This window comes from Artemia franciscana, chromosome 21 (assembly GCF_032884065.1).
Source record: "Artemia franciscana chromosome 21, ASM3288406v1, whole genome shotgun sequence".
NCBI lineage: Eukaryota > Metazoa > Arthropoda > Branchiopoda > Anostraca > Artemiidae > Artemia > Artemia franciscana.
The window spans coordinates 30,499,243-30,516,810 of record NC_088883.1 but is presented as its reverse complement, the minus strand read 5'-3'; the positions used below and the strand labels follow the sequence as shown (position 1 = coordinate 30,516,810).

The window sequence follows — 17,568 nt, the reverse complement described above, 5'->3', positions numbered from 1 at the left end:
TTGATCCGTTGACTTTAGAGAAAAATGAGCGTGGGAGGGGGCCTAGGTGCCCTCCAATCTTTTTGGTCGCATAAAAAGGGCACTAGAACTTTTCATTTTAGTTAGGTTGAGCCCTCTTGATACATTCTAGGACCACTTAATCGATACGATGACCCCTGGGGAAAAAAAAACAAACAAACAAATAAACACGCACCCGTGATTTGTCTTCTGGCAAAAAATACGAAATTCCACATTTTTGTAGATAGGAACTTGAAATTTTTGCTATAGGGTTCTCTGATACGCCGAATGCGATGGTGTGATTTTCGTTAAGATTCTATGACCCTTAGGGGTTGTTTCCCCCTATTTTCTGAAATACGGCAAATATTCTCAGGCTCGTAACTTTTGATGACAAAGACTAAATTTGATGAAACTTATATATTTAAAATCAGCATGAAAATCCTATTCTTTTGATGTATATTTTAGCATCAAAATTCCGTTTTTTAGAGTTTCGTTTACTATTGAGCCGGGTCGCTCCTTACTACAGTTCGTTACCACGAACTGTTTGATAACAATCACTTCTGTCGCAAATTCAAATTTAAGCACAATTTGAGCTCTTGAAACCAATATATTCCTTGTTTTGGGGTATAAACAAATCTCAAAACATTGGTCTCAGCATTGAACTTCCTGCAGAAGGACTATGTGGAATCAACTAGTGCTTTAGAAATCGATGTGAACAATCGGAAGTTTTAACTTCCCCTTGAAAGCGTTTACTTGGGTCCGAACGGAAGGATTCCCTCTGTACGTCAAGGTCAGATACCACCGTCCCCCCTGATTCAATCGAAGTAGTTCTCAAAGCTGCACAGGCGTTCCATATCAAAGCAGTAGGCCAGATACAGAAAAGGTTCCATTTCGAAGACGACGTTTACAAATATGCTGAAATGGTTGACCCAGTGTCAGCCCAATCACTTCAGCCTGCCTTTCTGTTACCTTTTGTTAGGACGTATGGACAGATCCCATGGGACGGAACCAAAACCGAGCAGGAGTGGAGGAGGCAGATCCTCATCGATATTGAAAACGTCAAAACAATGGATGCCGTGACCCGCTGGTGTTTGGTATTGGTGAAAAAAAAATAATACCGGAACAGAATGTGTATCCTAACCTGAAACCGGCAGTATTATTTAATTTCACTGTTCCATTTTCAAACGTCAATGTCGAGAGGTTTTTCAGTGCTGTAAAAGTAGTAAAAACTGACCGCCAGAATAAATTGAAAACATATTCTTTGTGGGGGATTCTAAAAACAAAATATGGAATGAAAAGGGCTCAAGAAAATGTAGAATGTGAAGATGACCAGTTACTTCACCACATAAGAACGGTGAAAGATTCAGCCACGATACAAAAAATATTGAAGACACATCAGGGGAAGATAAGGTCTGATTACATTTGACAAGTTACGATTGAACAGTATTAAACATCTTGTACTGTAATCTACATTACAGTATTACATTTTCTTTTCTATTTGTTTAATATTATTTGAAGTATATTTGAAGCCATTTGTATTTAGCTGATGATTAAAAAGCACTTCAAACGGAATTACAAGACATTCTATTATGGTAGTGATAGCTAGACTTCAATCTAAGAAGCCAAAATATGTTACCTTTCAATGGTAAGGGTAAAATGAGATAGGGAGAAGCGGTTCAGGGAGTAATTAGAAAATGGAAGATTTTTAGGGATCTTTGAACTGAAGACGGGTATTTTTCAGCTCTTTATTAGGGATTTAAAAAATGAGAAAGTGGAAACACTGCACCCAGCTCATAAAGAGACGCTATACTTTCCAGCAACGAGGCATAGTATTATCTTTCAGGTATAGAAGCAGCAGAGACTACAGGCACACGACCCCCTATGCAGGTTCTAACTACTTTCTGGAAAAGACTTCGTGTCAAAGGTGCTACTGAACAGTCTAAGGTTCACCCAGGACTGTGGTACCGATTACCTAAATATATCGTACTTTAGAAAATTTCAACTTCTTCTTATAGTCACTTCACTATATAATATAGTCACTGGAATCAAATTTCAGGCCCTACAATGAGTTGCTGCAGCAGAGATTTAAGTCCCGTATTACCAAGCCCTTTGCGTATTTAATGTCTTTGCGCCCCTACGGGATGCAAATGTTATCTTGCAACCTAAAATTTGTAACTCTGGTCGACGGGAGGCAGTCCCTCTTTCTCAATATCTGATAAATGTTGGCTATTTCAAATATTGGTTGGCCCAACTTAAATACATAAAGATTTTTAATAATTTGGTGTGCAAGAAGATTCTATTTATTGGTTAAATTAATCGCGTTAGAGCTAGGATATACTATGAAATATGCCAAAACTAAATGCATGCCGAAGGTTTATGAGGCCTCCTTAGAAATTAATGTAACAATCCTACGTGTTTCTGTACCATTGCACCGGCAAAGGGGGGCAATAACTTAAAAGGGTCATCTTTGTGAGGAAAATTTTATATTACAGCTGGTGTTCCCTTGAAGAACGAACGGTCTCACAAGAGCTAGTCTTCCAACACGGATAATATCATATTTGAGATACCAGGGGTCCTCTCCTGTGGCATCCATGGTTGGGACCATTATTCGGCCAAAAGGCAGGGAAAGGATCTACAAAGCGTTTAGGGCGACAATAAGATTTTTAACTCCACCTGATTTTGAAAATACCCGTTTTTTGACATTTTAATTGAAAAATATTCATTTTTTGGCATTCTTGTTGAAGAAATCGATAAAACAATCAAATCACCTTCAACAGATTTTTAAACATACTTACACCACCTACCCCAAATCTTGGTGAATTGACGTCCCTGCTCCTCCAACTACTTTTTAAAATCATCATAAATTTGCTTTTGTCATTACTTTTTACTTTTAAATTTAACACAGAGAATAGTCACCATCAACGAATCAGGATTAAATGACTGCTCTTTTACATCAGACTATATATTCAAAAATGAACTTTCAATTTACGATTATAAATAAGCAGGGATCGCTCTTTACTAGAATACATTTCTCGCTTGCAAAACAGTTTCACCGAATAGTACATAATTTGATTTTTAAATACCGAATAGATACCGGATAGTACACAGATACCGATGGACACATACCAAATAGTAGATTTCGTATCAGATTTTCGGGTGTGGGTGTTTTAACGACGTCACGGTTTTCTGCCACCCAGGAAACCTTGCGTCATCAAGAGGACTAGTCTGGTCAGATTAGACAGGTTAGGTTAGTCTATGTCTATGTTTTTGTCTATATCTGTGTCTATGTCTATGTATATTTCTGTGTCTATGTCTGTTCTCATGTCTATGTCTATATCTATGTCTATTCTGACCTACCTGAATTAAAAGGTGGCGGAAAACTGCAAAGGCGTTAAAACACTACTACGGATTTTCTTCGTATACCTGAGAAATCCTGTCTTGTCAATAACAGCCAATTGAACAACTAGTTGTTGTTAGTCGTCAAAACTGAAAACAATTTTTTTTTTCTGTTGTCAAAATCACTATGTTACAAGACACTACTTAAATGCTTCAGTCGAGTTTGCTCGTGAAAATTGTTGCTAACTAAGACTAGAAGTGCATTTTAAACGGATTCACGAGTTTAAAAACAAAAGAACGATTAAATAAAAAATATATTAAAAAAAAATAAGTTCCAAAGAAATTAGAGGGTGAAGAAAACTTACCACAGGATTATAGTAACGGTCCGTATAAGCTAGGTCTATAATCAGACCTAAATGTTCAATCTTTTGAATCGCAAGGTCAGGAGTGAACATTTCTTCGTCTTTCAAAGACATGCACAGTTCCTAAAACAGGAAAAGAACATTTTAGAGTTTCGGAAAAAAAGTACCACCCGGAAAAAAAAATCATGCGATCCTGATTTTTATACCGCTGCTCCAAATATTTTGGAATTAGCTCCCTACAAAACTTGTTTTTATACCATTACGTCCCTGTAGTTATGTGATGGAGAATGGCACATATGTCTTACACATTGCTTCAATAATAACTTCCAAAAAAGTGCTAAAACCCATAGAGGCTGGAGACATCTGTGATGAGTCCTGCTTGATAAGATATTGCCATTTTTTTGTAATTGAATCATCTTTAGGATTGGCGCTTTCGTCCAAAATTTACACTTATTCGTGGCGTGAATTAACAAAAATTAGGAGGAATATATTTTTCAAAGTCAAGGGGATGTGCATTAGCATTTTTTAAAACTTTATTCAATGAAAAAACACACACAAAAAAATATTCTTAGAAATTTTGAGGGCGATCGACAAAAATATTGGGGGGATTACCCCTCAAATAGCACAAACTGCTGAGTAATTACAACCTATTCCGCCCTCGGTTGTCATATGGGTATATTAGTTTTGGGCTCTTTTCCAAGGTTCTCAACAGTCTTCTATGGGTAACACTCATTCAAATGCATGTTTGTACTTGAATTACATAAAAAAAAGTAGTTTTTTTAACTGAAAGTAAGGAGCGACATTAAAACTTAAAACGAACAGAAATTACTCCGTATATGAAATGGGTTATCCCCTCCGCAATCCCTCGCTCTTTACGCTAAAGCTTTTAATTGTTTCAAAAAGCAGAATTGTGGCAAAGAGTCAAACTTTAGCGTAAACAGCGAGGGATTGCGGAGGGGAAAACCCATTTCATATTGAGTAATTTCTGTTCGTTTTAAGTTTTAATGTCGCTCCTTACTTTCAGTTAAAAAAACTAGTTTTTGTATGTAATTTCTGAACGTTTTTGAATTAATGCATGTTTGATTTTGGCTCTCCACACATAAATTAGTAAAATGAAACTTGCATATTAATTCCTTTTTTGGCTAAATGGCTTTCTCTTAGTTTTGATCAGACGATTTTGAGAAATAAGGGGTGGGGAAAGCCTAGTTGCCCTGCAATTTTTCGGTTACATAAAAAGGAAACTATAAATTTTAATTTTTAACGAATGTTTTTATTAGTAAAAAATATACGTAACTTAAGAATTAGCTTACGTAACAAACTTTTATATTCTTAAATTTTTATTATGTATATGAGGGGGTTTGTCCCCTCGTTAATACCTCGCTCTTTACACTAAATCTTAAGTTTTGACCCAATTCTTTAAGAATGACCACTGAATCCGAATGGCCGTAGAATAAATAGTTGAAATTACTAAAAATACTATAGCATAAAGAGCAAGGTATTTATCTCCTCCTAAATACCTCGCTCTTTATGCTAAAGTAATTTTAGAACCCCTCATATGCGTAATAGTATCTGTTCGTTTTAAGTTTCAATACTACTCCTTACTTTCAATTGAAAAAACTTTTCCATGTTTACTTTTTCATTGTTTTTTGTGTAGTAATTTTAGAAAATCCTGCGCCCTTTTCATTGAATTTCTGTTCCCCCATGACATATTTCTCCAAGGAAAGATGCTCCCACATAGCTCCCTCCCCTCAACTCCACCTCCAAAACCAAAAAAAAATACCCTGAAAACGCTGTACACTTCCCAATAACCATTATTATATGTAAACACTGGCCGAAGTTTGTAACTTGCAGCCCCTCCCTCAGGGACTGTGGGGGAGTAAGTCATTCCCAAAGACATAGTTATTATGGTTTTTGACTATGCGGAACAAAATGGCTATCTCAAAATTTTGATCCGTTGACTTTGGAGAAAAAATGAGCGTGGGAGGGTGTCTAGGTGCCCTCCAATTTTTTTTGATCACTTTAAAACGGCACTAGAACTTTTCATTTCCGTTAGAATGAGCCCTCTTGCGACATTCTAGGTTCACTCGGTCGAAACAATGACTCCTGGGGAAAAAAATATATAAAAAAAAAATAAATAAATAAACACGCACCCGTGATTTGTCTTTTGGCAAAAATACGAAATTCCACATTTTTGTAGATAGGAGCTTGAAACTTCTACAAAAGGGTTCTCTGGTACGCTGAATCTGATGGTGTGATTTTCGTTAAGATTCTATGACTTTTAGGGGTTGTTTTACCCTATTTTTATAAATAAGGCAAATTTTCTCAGGCTCGTATCTTTTGATGCGGAAGACTAAACTTGATTAAACTTATATATTTAAAATCAGCATTAAAATGTAATTCTTTTGATGTAGCTATTGGTACCAAAATTCCATTTTTTAGAGTTTTGGTTACTATTGAGCCGGGTCGCTCCTTACTACAGTTCGTTACCACAAACTGTTTGATCAATAGATGAAGGAGCCTTTCCTTCTTTTCGATATTTCAGTTTACTATAAATATATTTTTTAACGTTATATCTGTTTTTATGGCACTTGGTATTATACAAGTGACATAATTATTAGCGATCGCAGATTCTGTCAGTCTGTCGGTCTTTCCCGGTTTGTGCTACTTTAGGCACTTCCAGGTAAGCTAGGACGATGAAATTTGGCAGGCGTATCAGGGACCGGACCAGATTAAATTATAAATAGTCGTTTTCCTGATTTGATCATCTGGAGGGGGAGTGGAAGGCCAGTTAATTCGAAAAAAAAAGAAAAAATGAAGTATTTTTAACTTACGAACGGGTGATGGGATCTTAATGAAATTTAATGTTTGGAAGGATATCGTGTCTCAGAGCTCTTATATTAAATCCCGACCAGATCCGGTGACATTGGTGGGATTTGGAGGGGGGAACCTAAATCTTGGAAAACGCTTAGGGTGGAGGGATCGGGATGAAACTTGGTGGTAAAAATAAGCAGAAGTCCTAGATACGTTATTGAAATAGCCGGAACAGATCTTCTCTGTTTGGGGGAGTTGGGGAGGGTTATAATTCTGAAAAATTAGAAAAAATGAGGTATTTTTAACTTACGTAGGAGTGATCGGATCTTAAGAAAATTAGAAGTTTGAAAGGATATTGTGTTTCAGAGCCCTTGTTTTAAATCCCGTCTGGATCCAGTGACATTGGAGGGAATTGAGGGAGGGGAACCTAAAATCTTGGAAAACGGGGATCTTGGAGTGGAGGGATAGGGATGAAACTTGGTGGGCAAAACAAACACAAGTCCTAGATACGTTATTGACATAACCGGAACGGATCCGCTCTCTTTGGGGGAGTTAGCGGGGGGGGGGGTTAATTCTGAAAAATTAGAAAAATGAGGTATTTTTAACTTACGAAAGAGTGATCAGATCTTAATGAAATTTGATTTTTGGAAGCATATCATTTCTTGGAGCTCTTATATTAAATATTGACCGGATCCGTGAAGGGGAAGTTGGGAGGGGGGCGGAACCTAAAATCTTACAAAAGGTGGAGGGATCAGGATGAAACTTGGTGGGAAAAATAGCACAAGTCCTAGATACGGGATTGACATAAGCGGAATGGATATGCTCGCTTTGGAAGAGTTGGGGGGAGGGTTATTCTAAAAAATTAGAAAAAATGGGGTATTTTTAACTTACGAAACAGTGATCGTAACTTAATGAAATTTCATATTTAGAAGGAAATCAAAACTCACATCTCTTATTTTAAATTCCGACCGGATCTAGTGTAATTAGGGGGGGGGGGCTGAAATCTTGGAAAACCCTAAAAGCGGAGAAATCAGGATTAAACTTGGTGGAATGAATAAGCAAAAATCCAAGATAGGTGACTGACATAGCTGGACCGGTTCCGCTCTCTTTGGTAGAGGTGGGGGGGGGGGGTAATTCGGAAAAATTAGAAAACGACGTATTGGTAACTTACGAACAGGTGATCAGATCTTAATGAAATTTGATATCTAGAAGGATCTTGTACTTTAGAACTCTCATTTTAAATCCCGACCAGATCTGGTGACATTGAAAGGAGTTGGAGGAAGAAACCGAAATTCTTGGAAAACGTGAAAATCGAGGTATCTTACGAATGGGTGATCGGATCATAATGAAACTTGATATATAGAAGAATCTTATGTCTCAGATGTTCCATTTTCAATTCGAATCGGATCCAGGGACATAGAGAGTTGGAGGGGGGAGGGAAACAGAAATCTAGAAAACCGGAAATCTTTGAAAACGCTTAGAGTGGAGAGATCGGGATGAAACTTGATGGCAAGAATAAGCACAAGTTATAGATATGAGATTGACATAATTGGCACAGATCCGTTCTCTTTGGGGGAGCTGGGGGTTGTTAATTTGGAAAAAGTTGAAAAATTGACATATTTTTAACTTAAGAACGGTTGACCAAATCTTAATGAAATTTGATATTTAGAAGGAACTCATGTTTCAGAGCTCTTGTTTCAAATCCCGATCAGATCTGTTGAAATTGGGGGGAGTTGGAAGGGGAAACTGGAAATCTTGGAAAACACTTATAAATGTCATAGGTACGTGATTGACGTAACCGGACTGGATTCGCTCTCTTTGGGGGATTTAGGGGGTGGGGTTCAGTGCTTTGGCGAGGTTGGTGCTTTTGGACCTGCTAGGAGGATGAAAATTGGTAGGCGGATTCAGGGAGCTGTACAAATTGACTTGAACCCGATTTTAACATCTGGGGGAATCAAGGGAGAGGAAAAATTAAAAAAATTGAGGTATTTTCAACTTACGAGTGGATGATCGGATATTAATGAATTTTGATATTTAGAAGGAACTCATGACTCAGAGCTCTTATTTTAAATCCACCGGCATTAAGTCTCTGATTTTCTTTTTAAAGCAATTTATTGATTCTTAGAATTTTGCTAGAGCTCATACCATATGAGTTCTTGGCTCTTCCGACCTCGTCACAAGAACCATATGAGCTCTTAGCTCATGATTTTTCTCTTTTCCCCTTGTATAAAATGTGGGTTCGTTTAATTTTTTCCCCTTTTGCCAAACATTGATAATTAATTCCAAAGAAAATACACATATCAAATAATTTGCAAAAAAAAAAAAACGTAGTACATAATGTTGTGCTACGCTAAAATAACATAACACCTTAAAATTTTCCTTCCTTTTAAATTTGAATTAAAAGAGACAGCTTGGTTATCAACTTGCACACTTTTGTGTGCCATGTACTCTTTTTTTAATTGCACTCTTTCACTCCACGCACCAGATTTGCACTCTTTTTGCCAATTATTTGCTCTTTACACTTCTGTATGAAATGATAGTAGAAAAAGTATTAGCGAAATAAAATACTTTAAATTAAGTTATTTAAGTGCAAAAGATAGAACAGCAGGCTGGTATGATCTCAGATATCTCTGCCTGTGCCGTACCCCTGAGGCAGTGTTAATAGGCAGCAGCACTGCCTGAGTTAAGAGCCATGTGGCTTCAATAAACTTTTTTTCATCCACTTCGTATGGAAGAGGCGGTCATAGAAACAGGGGATGGGACTCATTCGATAACCAATTGTAAGTTTCAGTGCCCTTATTAAGCTCCAAATTCATTGCAAGGTAACCAGCCTCCTTCCCTGCCGTTTTCTGCTATCTTCTCCCCAAAATACCCAAGATATTTGATCAAAAATTTCAGAGAGCCATTTTGTAGAGAATAGTTGAGAGGTCATAAATATTTCTTCGGAGATCAAATGCTCCCCCATCCCCTGGTGCAAGGGCCTTAGATTATAGAAATTGTCAATTGTTTACAGACGGGTTTAATAGCTTAAATTAAATAAAAAAAAAAACAATTTTTTTAAATGAAAGTAAGGAGCAACATTAAAACTTAAAACGAACAGATCTTACTACGTATATGAAAGGGGCTTTTCCTCCTCAACGGCCCGCTCTTTACGCTAAAGTTTGACTCTTTCTCTTAACTCTATTTTTAAAAGACAGAGAGATGACCCTTCGGCACTTTTGAGTCAATCAGCCTACCGCCTAGATGTGTCGAAGCCATCAAAGGCCATGCCATATTTACTGATGCTAAAATCATGTCACTATGGCATGCAAAAACTTCTATTATCCTCGGCAGAATCGTACATTGCAATCTGCAATAACAGACTTTCATCACTCTATCCAAACCTACTTAGCCAGGAATCAATCCTACCTCGAACCGGAAGGCTGTATCGTACAGCTCAACAAGCTGGGGTTGTGCGCCAGAGACAAAGAGCTAACTTGAAAAGTTGTTGTAACTAAAAAAAAAAAGGATTCAGTTCTTCCTACTTATGGAAAACACAATACTCACACGAACATAACAAAAGGCACACTAGCATATACTGTATTTCACCTTTTTCCCACACCATAAAATTCATACTCCCCTCACCTTCACACTCACACTTGATATCCGTCACAAAAATAAAAATAAAGAATAGATTTTTAAAAGCAGAGCCATATATCACTCCAGAAATTAAGTTGCCCAGAAAATGAGTCACAAAAATAAGCTCATGGCATTCAAGCACACTTTTATTTTTTAATTTGGAAGTGCAGAACAGTTCTCTTTTTGGCTTTAGTTGAGTGTCAAAATGGACCGAAAATAGAAAGGTTAATTTCAGTACAAAGTGCTATAGAATTTGTAAGTCAGTAGAATTGTCGTTCAGTGTGTGATGCAAGTCCATCGCAAGGCGAGCTTAACGTCGAAGATGGACGCTTAAGAAACAATGGAATTAGCTTGCAAAAATGAGTCGCAAAAATAAGCTCATGGCATTCAATTACAACTTTTTTTTTATTAGGAAGTACAGACCAGTTGCTTCTCTATTTGGCTTTGGTTTAATATCAAAATGAAAAATTAAAAGAAAAATTAAAAAGGTTCTAGATTTAGTTTCAAAAATTCTTCGTCAAGAATCGACTACGATTCAAAATTTGGCCGAAACTCTAGGTGTTCTTGTTTCAACCTTCCCAGCAGTGGAATCAGGGCCTTTATATTACCGGAAAGCGGAATCGTTGAAAACTCAAGCACTAAAGCACGCAAAGGGTGATTTTTCGGCTAGGCTAACTTTAACATTCGATGTAATTTCGGAATTACAATGGTGGTTGAATATTGGCAACCATGCTTCTAAAGCAATTGAGCCTAGATCAATTGAAAAATATTTTCGTAGTGATACACCCAAACTAGGCTGGGCACTCGCGGATGAATATTCCATGAGAACAGCCACAGGTGAATGGTCCTCAGAAGAGAAAGGATTTGACATCAATGTTTAGAAACGAAGGCCCTTTATCTGGGATTAAAGTGTTTTGCTCAGGATATTAAGGGCACTAGTGTCCGGCTGCGTCCAGATAATATAACCACAGTAGCTTATATAAATAAAATGGGAGGGACAAAATCTGAATTTTGTAACTCTTTCGCAAATGGGGTCTGGCAGCTAGTATTGCAGGGTAAAGGGTGGATATCTGCAGAGCATTTGCCAGGAGTTGCTAATATCGCGGACAAAGCATCTCGAAAATTTGATAATGAAAAAGAATGGAAATTGGACCCTAGAATATTCATTATTTTGAATTCGTTCGTATGTCAGTCGATTGATCTGTTTGCAACTAGATTAAATTTTCAGATTAAACCATTTGTTTCTTAGAAACCAGATCCAGAATGTTTTTTCGTAGATGCATTTGCAATGAGTTTGGAGCTTCATTTCTTTTATGCTTTCCCCCCATTTAGCTTACTTCTGAGGACCCTTCAGAAGGTAGTGACAGATCAGGCAACTGGTATTTTGATTTTCCCAAACTGGACCACACAAGTTTGGTATGCCTTACTATTAAAGCTCTTAATAGGAACTCCTATACTTTTATCAAATGATAATTTTACTATGTCTCTTCCACAGAAACCGACTATAAACCATCGATTGTCCAAAACGTTATGCCTAGCGGCTTGTGTCGTCTCCGGCAAGGGCTTCACCACCAAGGATATTCTCCTTCCACAGTCGATATTATGGATGGATGGCGGGATTCAACTAAGCGCCAGTACCGGGTTTACATTGAAAAATGGATCGACTTTTGTGGAAGAAACACAATCCAGGCCTTGGAGGCAACTGTACCGGAGACTGACCTTTCTTACGGAACTGTTTCACTCAGGTGTTGGATAAAGTGCTATTAATACTGCGAAGAGTGCTTTACCGCAATTTTACCAAGCCTTCATTTAGGTAGTAACCACATCACCAGAAAATTCATGAGAGGTGTCTTTAATAGAAGGCCTAGTCTACCCAAGATTTCTAGTATTTGGGATGTAAATTGTGCATTCGATCTATTTAGATTGCCAGCTTGGGATATCGAAAATCTGAAATTAAAGACACTTACACAAAAATTAGCAGTTTTATTGATTTTATCGGCTTGTGAAAGAGTTCAGCTTTTGGCCAGTTTGTCACTTAGTAATATGATACATAATGACGATGGGAGTTTTGATTTTCAAATTAATGTGTTATTAAAAACAACGAAACCGGGCAACCACAAATCAGTAGCTAAATTTTGACCTTTTCAAGAGTCGTCCCTTTGTCCGGTGACGCACCTAGCTAGGTATATTAAAATGACGTCATACCTGAATAGAGACGACACACTTTTTCTTACATATCGTAAGCCTTATACCGCTGCGTCCAAGTCATCTATTTCTAGATGGATAAAGAAGTGTTATTTCTTGCAGGTATAGATACCAGTGTTTATGGTGCTCATAGCACACGGTCTGCCTCAACGTCCCACCTTAAAGTAAGAAGAGTTGATGTGGACCAAATCATAAGATATGTAGGCTGGACAAATGCCAAAACGTTTTTATGGTTCTATTTTAAACCAATTGAAAGTGGAAAACAGTTACCTGTCTTTTGAAGTTAATCATCCCATTTTGTTATATTTGAATTATCTTACTATAAATGAATTTTTGTATAGCGGCCTCTTTTTACTGAATAGGGCTATAATTGATCATTAGTGTTGGTTTAGCTCATGCAGAACTTTAAAATCTCAGTTTAACTCGAGGCGAAGCTAAGGCGCTCCTTTTGGAGTAGAATTGATAAATTAAACGAAAACTTACCAAGTTTGAAGTTTGATTGTAATTCTACTCCAAAGAAGGAGCGCCAGCGTAGCTGAGACTTCAACTGAGATAGACGCGTGGAATCGCCTCAATTGACCAAAACCATAACCAGTATTTTAAAGTCGTTGCAGTATGCGGTGGTTAAGCTCATGATGAAACGCTGAGAGTTCAACGGGGAGGGAAATTGGGAGGGCAGTTGAACTCATCTGCTAATCTGTTCAGTAATCAATTTGCTACGACATATGCGATGAATGCTTTCTAGTAAAAAGGTTAAAACAATAAACCAAAACGAATGATATCAAAGTTGATCTAGTTAACTATTAAATAAATAAAAAATAAGTTTATCAACCGAAAGTAAGGGGCAATATTATGAATTAAAACGAACCGACTCAACACCTCACTCTTTACGCTAAAGTTTTTTAGTACTTAAAAAAAAATTCTTATAGTTTAATTAAAGGAACATATAAAGAACATAGTTTCAGGAGTAGTTAATTTTTTTATTAAAAAAAAAATGGAAAAAAAAGAATTGGGACATAATTCAAACTTTAGCGTAAAAATCGAGGTGTTGAGGGGGAGTAGCCATCCACATATACCTAATAATTTCTGTTCGTTTTAAGTTTCAATTTTGCTCCTTACTTTCAGTTGATGAAACTTGTTTTTTTTTTTTTTTGTTTTTTTTTTTGATCGTTTTTAACATAATGCCAGGAAATCTGGCTATACCTCCACGTAAAAATCCCTCCTCCCCACGGATTTATTCTCTAGATAATTGAACCCTGATTAAAATTTACCCCAGACACAAACCCTTAACATCTCTACGCGTAAAATTCAGTCGGCAAAGAGAAAGCAAGACATAAGTAGAAAAGGAGGTAATATAGAAAAATGGGCAATAGCAATTTTGTGGCACCCCATCTTAAGTTATTTGAAATTAAAATAGTTGGATTAGGATAAGAAAAAAAGACTGTAGAACAGTACAGAAATATTGAAGTAAACTAAATTTGTTTTCTATATATATATATATATATATATATATATATATATATATATATATATATATATATATATATATATATATATATATATATATATATATATATATATATGTATATATATATATATATATATATATATATATATATATATATATATATATATATATATATTCTCAAAAGTATATCTGACATAACATTAGCTTATGTAGTATATGCGTGATTATATTATTTACAACGGCATCACAAGGTTACATAGCTGCATGAACACACACTTCCTCGGATTACCATTGACAATATAGATACCCCTTGATCCCTTAAACATGTGGGATCAGGAGCGTCAATCAGGGGGGGGGCAACACCCTAGATTTACACCCCACCCCTATCTACATTTTGAAGAATGTTCTCTATTGGTATTTTTATTTGACATTTTCAATGATTAAAATAAAAAAGCAAAAAACCACAAAAATCAACAGATGAATACATAGCTGTAGAAACCCCTCCAAATTCCACAAAAAATTCCTTGACTATGCTGTAGAAAACTGTAGAAAAGCATATAAACATTGAAGTAAAGTAAATTTGTTTTCTAAAAAAAAATACATATTCTCAAAAGTATATCTGACATAACATTAGCATATGTAGTATATACGTAATTATATCATACATCATTTACAGGGGCATTATATGGTTACATAGTTGTATCAACATACACTTCCTCGGATTACCATTGACTATAATAGATACCCCTAGCTCTCTTAAACATGTGGGATCATGAGCGTAAATCAGGGGAGGGGGAAGGTCAACCCCTAGATTTACACAAACGCCCTCACTAGATTTTTAAGAATGCACTCTGTTTTTTTTTTCACTGAAAAAAATAGAAAAGCAAAAAATTACAAAAATCACCAGATGATTACACAGATGTAGAAACCTCCTCCTTTGCATTTTCTTCGTGATTGTAAAAGCAGCCCAATTTAACGTCAATCTTTGAGTGCTGCAATAGCTATTTAAATAAACAAATACAAATGCTCCGCTATGGTAACTCAAAAGGCAGAATGTTACGCAATAGGAACTTTACAGAGAAGTAGGAAAACGGTAAATATGTTCTTTTTTGCTTTTTTGGGGTTTAACAGGTTTTTCGGCCGTTTTAAGAAAGCATTCGTTTATAAAAAAGAAGGTCACATTTAGGAAAAAGCAAATTTTCTTTATAATACTAACATCTTTTAATCGATTGACTAACAATTATAAACTCAATTTTAATTGACTAACATTCTTTTTAATTAATTGTCTTCAAACGATTAAAATAATTTGTTTAAGTGTGTCCTAAGACAACAGGAAGAAGCTGAACGAAGCCAGTACAAATTTGAAAGGAATTTTTAGTCCAACTTCAAACTTCACAATTTTTTTCGCATGCTGACCAATGATCTGCGTTACGCAGGTCCCGATCTCCTGATTTGATGCCTTCGGTCGGGATTACAATGCTTGGATGGGGGCAAATCATCTGACACTTCCTATCTTTTCCCCCCAGATTTCTCCAGTTATCCATTTAGAGCTGGGTCGACTCTGGCTGAGCTTACAGGGCCTCACCATTGACCCCTGTTTCAAACAAAATAACCAGCGACACCAGCACTCGAACCCCTAACCTCATGATTTTAAGCCCGCAGCGCTAACCACTCGGCTAGGACGGCTCTAAAAATAGTGAAATACACAAATGTATAATAATTACGAACCGCTCTGTTTCAAAGGTACTTGGATCGATCTTAGGCTGAGTTTTCATAGGAGTAGAATTTTGCCCCTGTAGCGGAGCTTCGTATCAATGGATAAACGAAAAAAAGATCTTCATTTGGATAAATATACAATTTGCCTTCTGTTGCAGACCGAAATTGAATATGTTCGCTTTACTGACCGGCTAAATTGTGTTGAACAATAAGTTTAAGAACTGTTAAAAATTTACTATTTCTGTTCACAATTTGATGAGTAGTCCTATTAAGTGTGTATTTTTTTGGAACTTTTTGGGAAAAACCTCAAGTCATAAACCTCAAACTATTTGAGAGGTTTCCTAAATATCATTGTGCCTTTGTTTTCTAAAAAAAAAATTTCATATTCTACAATAACATGAAATAAGACGAACAAGAGCAAACATCAAATCATGAGCCTTTCAGTATTTTAGAGATTTCCTAAAGATTAGTTTGCATATTTCTCTCAAGCATTTTTCGTACTTTATTTTTACAGCCGACAGTAATGTTGCTTTACAAAAAAGAAAGACACGAGTCAAACATGAAATTATGAGCCTGTCATTGTTTGAAAGGTTTACCGAACATTATATTGTGTTTTTTCCCCAAAGCATTATTCTTTCTTTATTTCACAGTAAAGCTGGTTAAAAAAAGAAAGAAAAAAGTAACATGCAATCATGAACCTCTCATTGTTTGGGAGGTTTCTCCAGTGTCAATTTTTAATTTCCTTAGCTTTTTTTTAGCCTAGTGATGATGCTCAAGCAAAATACCTTCACTTTTAATATTATTCACTGATTTAAGAAAAAGGAAGTTTTTTTTCTTAAAACAAAACAATTTCTATTCTTTTACTCAATTCATTCAGCGTCAAAAACGGTTCTAGATTTCGATAATTTCGGAAATTGAATTTTTGGTATGCTTTTTAAGGTAAATGATATTTGCTTACACTTGCAGCACAAATCTCTTAATCAGTCAAAACAAAATTTGGTATTAAAATGCCATCTATGAAACACTTTTTATCCGAAAGATGGCAAGGAAACCGAACAAATGCGGTTTATACTTTCATCCCTTAAAGTAATAAAAGCTAAGTTAAGGAAATGAGAAACATTCAAAAATATCATGAACTGCGAGAGGGTAGTTTAACAATCCCTGTATATATATATATATATATATATATATATATATATATATATATATATATATATATATATATATATATATATATATATATATATATATATATATATATTTATATATATATATATATATATATATATATATATATATATATATATATATATATATATATATATTTATATATATATATATATATATTGGCAACTGTAATCCAAAAGACATTAAGTCACGTAGCATGCATTTTGCAGAAAAGTTAGAATACTGTAAAACAGGCTTTTCACAGGATTTACACAGGATGCAGCGATCAATAGCTACCTTATTGAAACTAGCAGAAATATTACAAGCAGAAAGGGGGAGGTGGTTGGTCAGTTTATCTACTAAATAGTTAGTAATACTATTTGCTACTAAATGAGATTTACAAAAGTCAGAAAAACCACTATACTTGTGGTTATACTATATCACCATTCCGATTCACTTTCGCGCATTTAATATTTCAGTGTTTAATCTTCTTTGATTAACTTTAACTCTTTTATCCAAACATTGAATCTAGAAATTTTGCTGACATTACGCAGCAATGCCAACAGGTTATATTTATGCATTATAGGGTAATGAGTAGAGACTTTTTTCAAATTAACCCAAATATTAGAGCTTTATCTACTTTGTTTAGTTTTTATTACTGTTTATTATTGGCTACCGAACTAAATTTACACTAGTTGGCAAAACGACAATCCTTGCCAATCAACAGCAAATATCGGTAGTTACTTTGTCAGTGTTTTCATCTTGCTTGATTAATCTTATACCTTTTGGAAAGCATTTAGAACATCTTCATCTGGCTTTCGAAGGACCCACGTGTTTCAGAACCATGTTTGACCACTGTCATTGCCGTAGCTTCCATTATTCCAATCT

At 35.7% G+C, this 17,568-nt stretch overlaps 3 protein-coding genes across 8 annotated transcripts in view; 1 reads left to right on the top strand and 2 right to left on the bottom strand.

Annotated features, from left to right (window-relative positions):
- Window positions 1–17,568, bottom strand: part of LOC136040871 (uncharacterized) — a 685,992-nt gene that overhangs the window by 473,855 nt on the left and 194,569 nt on the right. The gene's annotated exons all lie outside the window — the stretch shown is intronic.
- Window positions 1–17,568, top strand: part of LOC136040869 (frizzled-5-like) — a 445,049-nt gene that overhangs the window by 235,092 nt on the left and 192,389 nt on the right. The window lies entirely within an intron of this gene.
- LOC136040853 (RNA/RNP complex-1-interacting phosphatase-like) overlaps window positions 1–17,568 on the bottom strand; it is a 120,091-nt gene that overhangs the window by 89,317 nt on the left and 13,206 nt on the right. For all 4 annotated transcript variants that reach the window (XM_065725227.1, XM_065725226.1, XM_065725225.1 and 1 more), the window contains exon 3: window positions 3,699–3,818. In XM_065725227.1, the coding sequence (XP_065581299.1) occupies window positions 3,699–3,818 (120 nt within the window). The remainder of the gene's footprint in view (window positions 1–3,698; window positions 3,819–17,568) is intronic.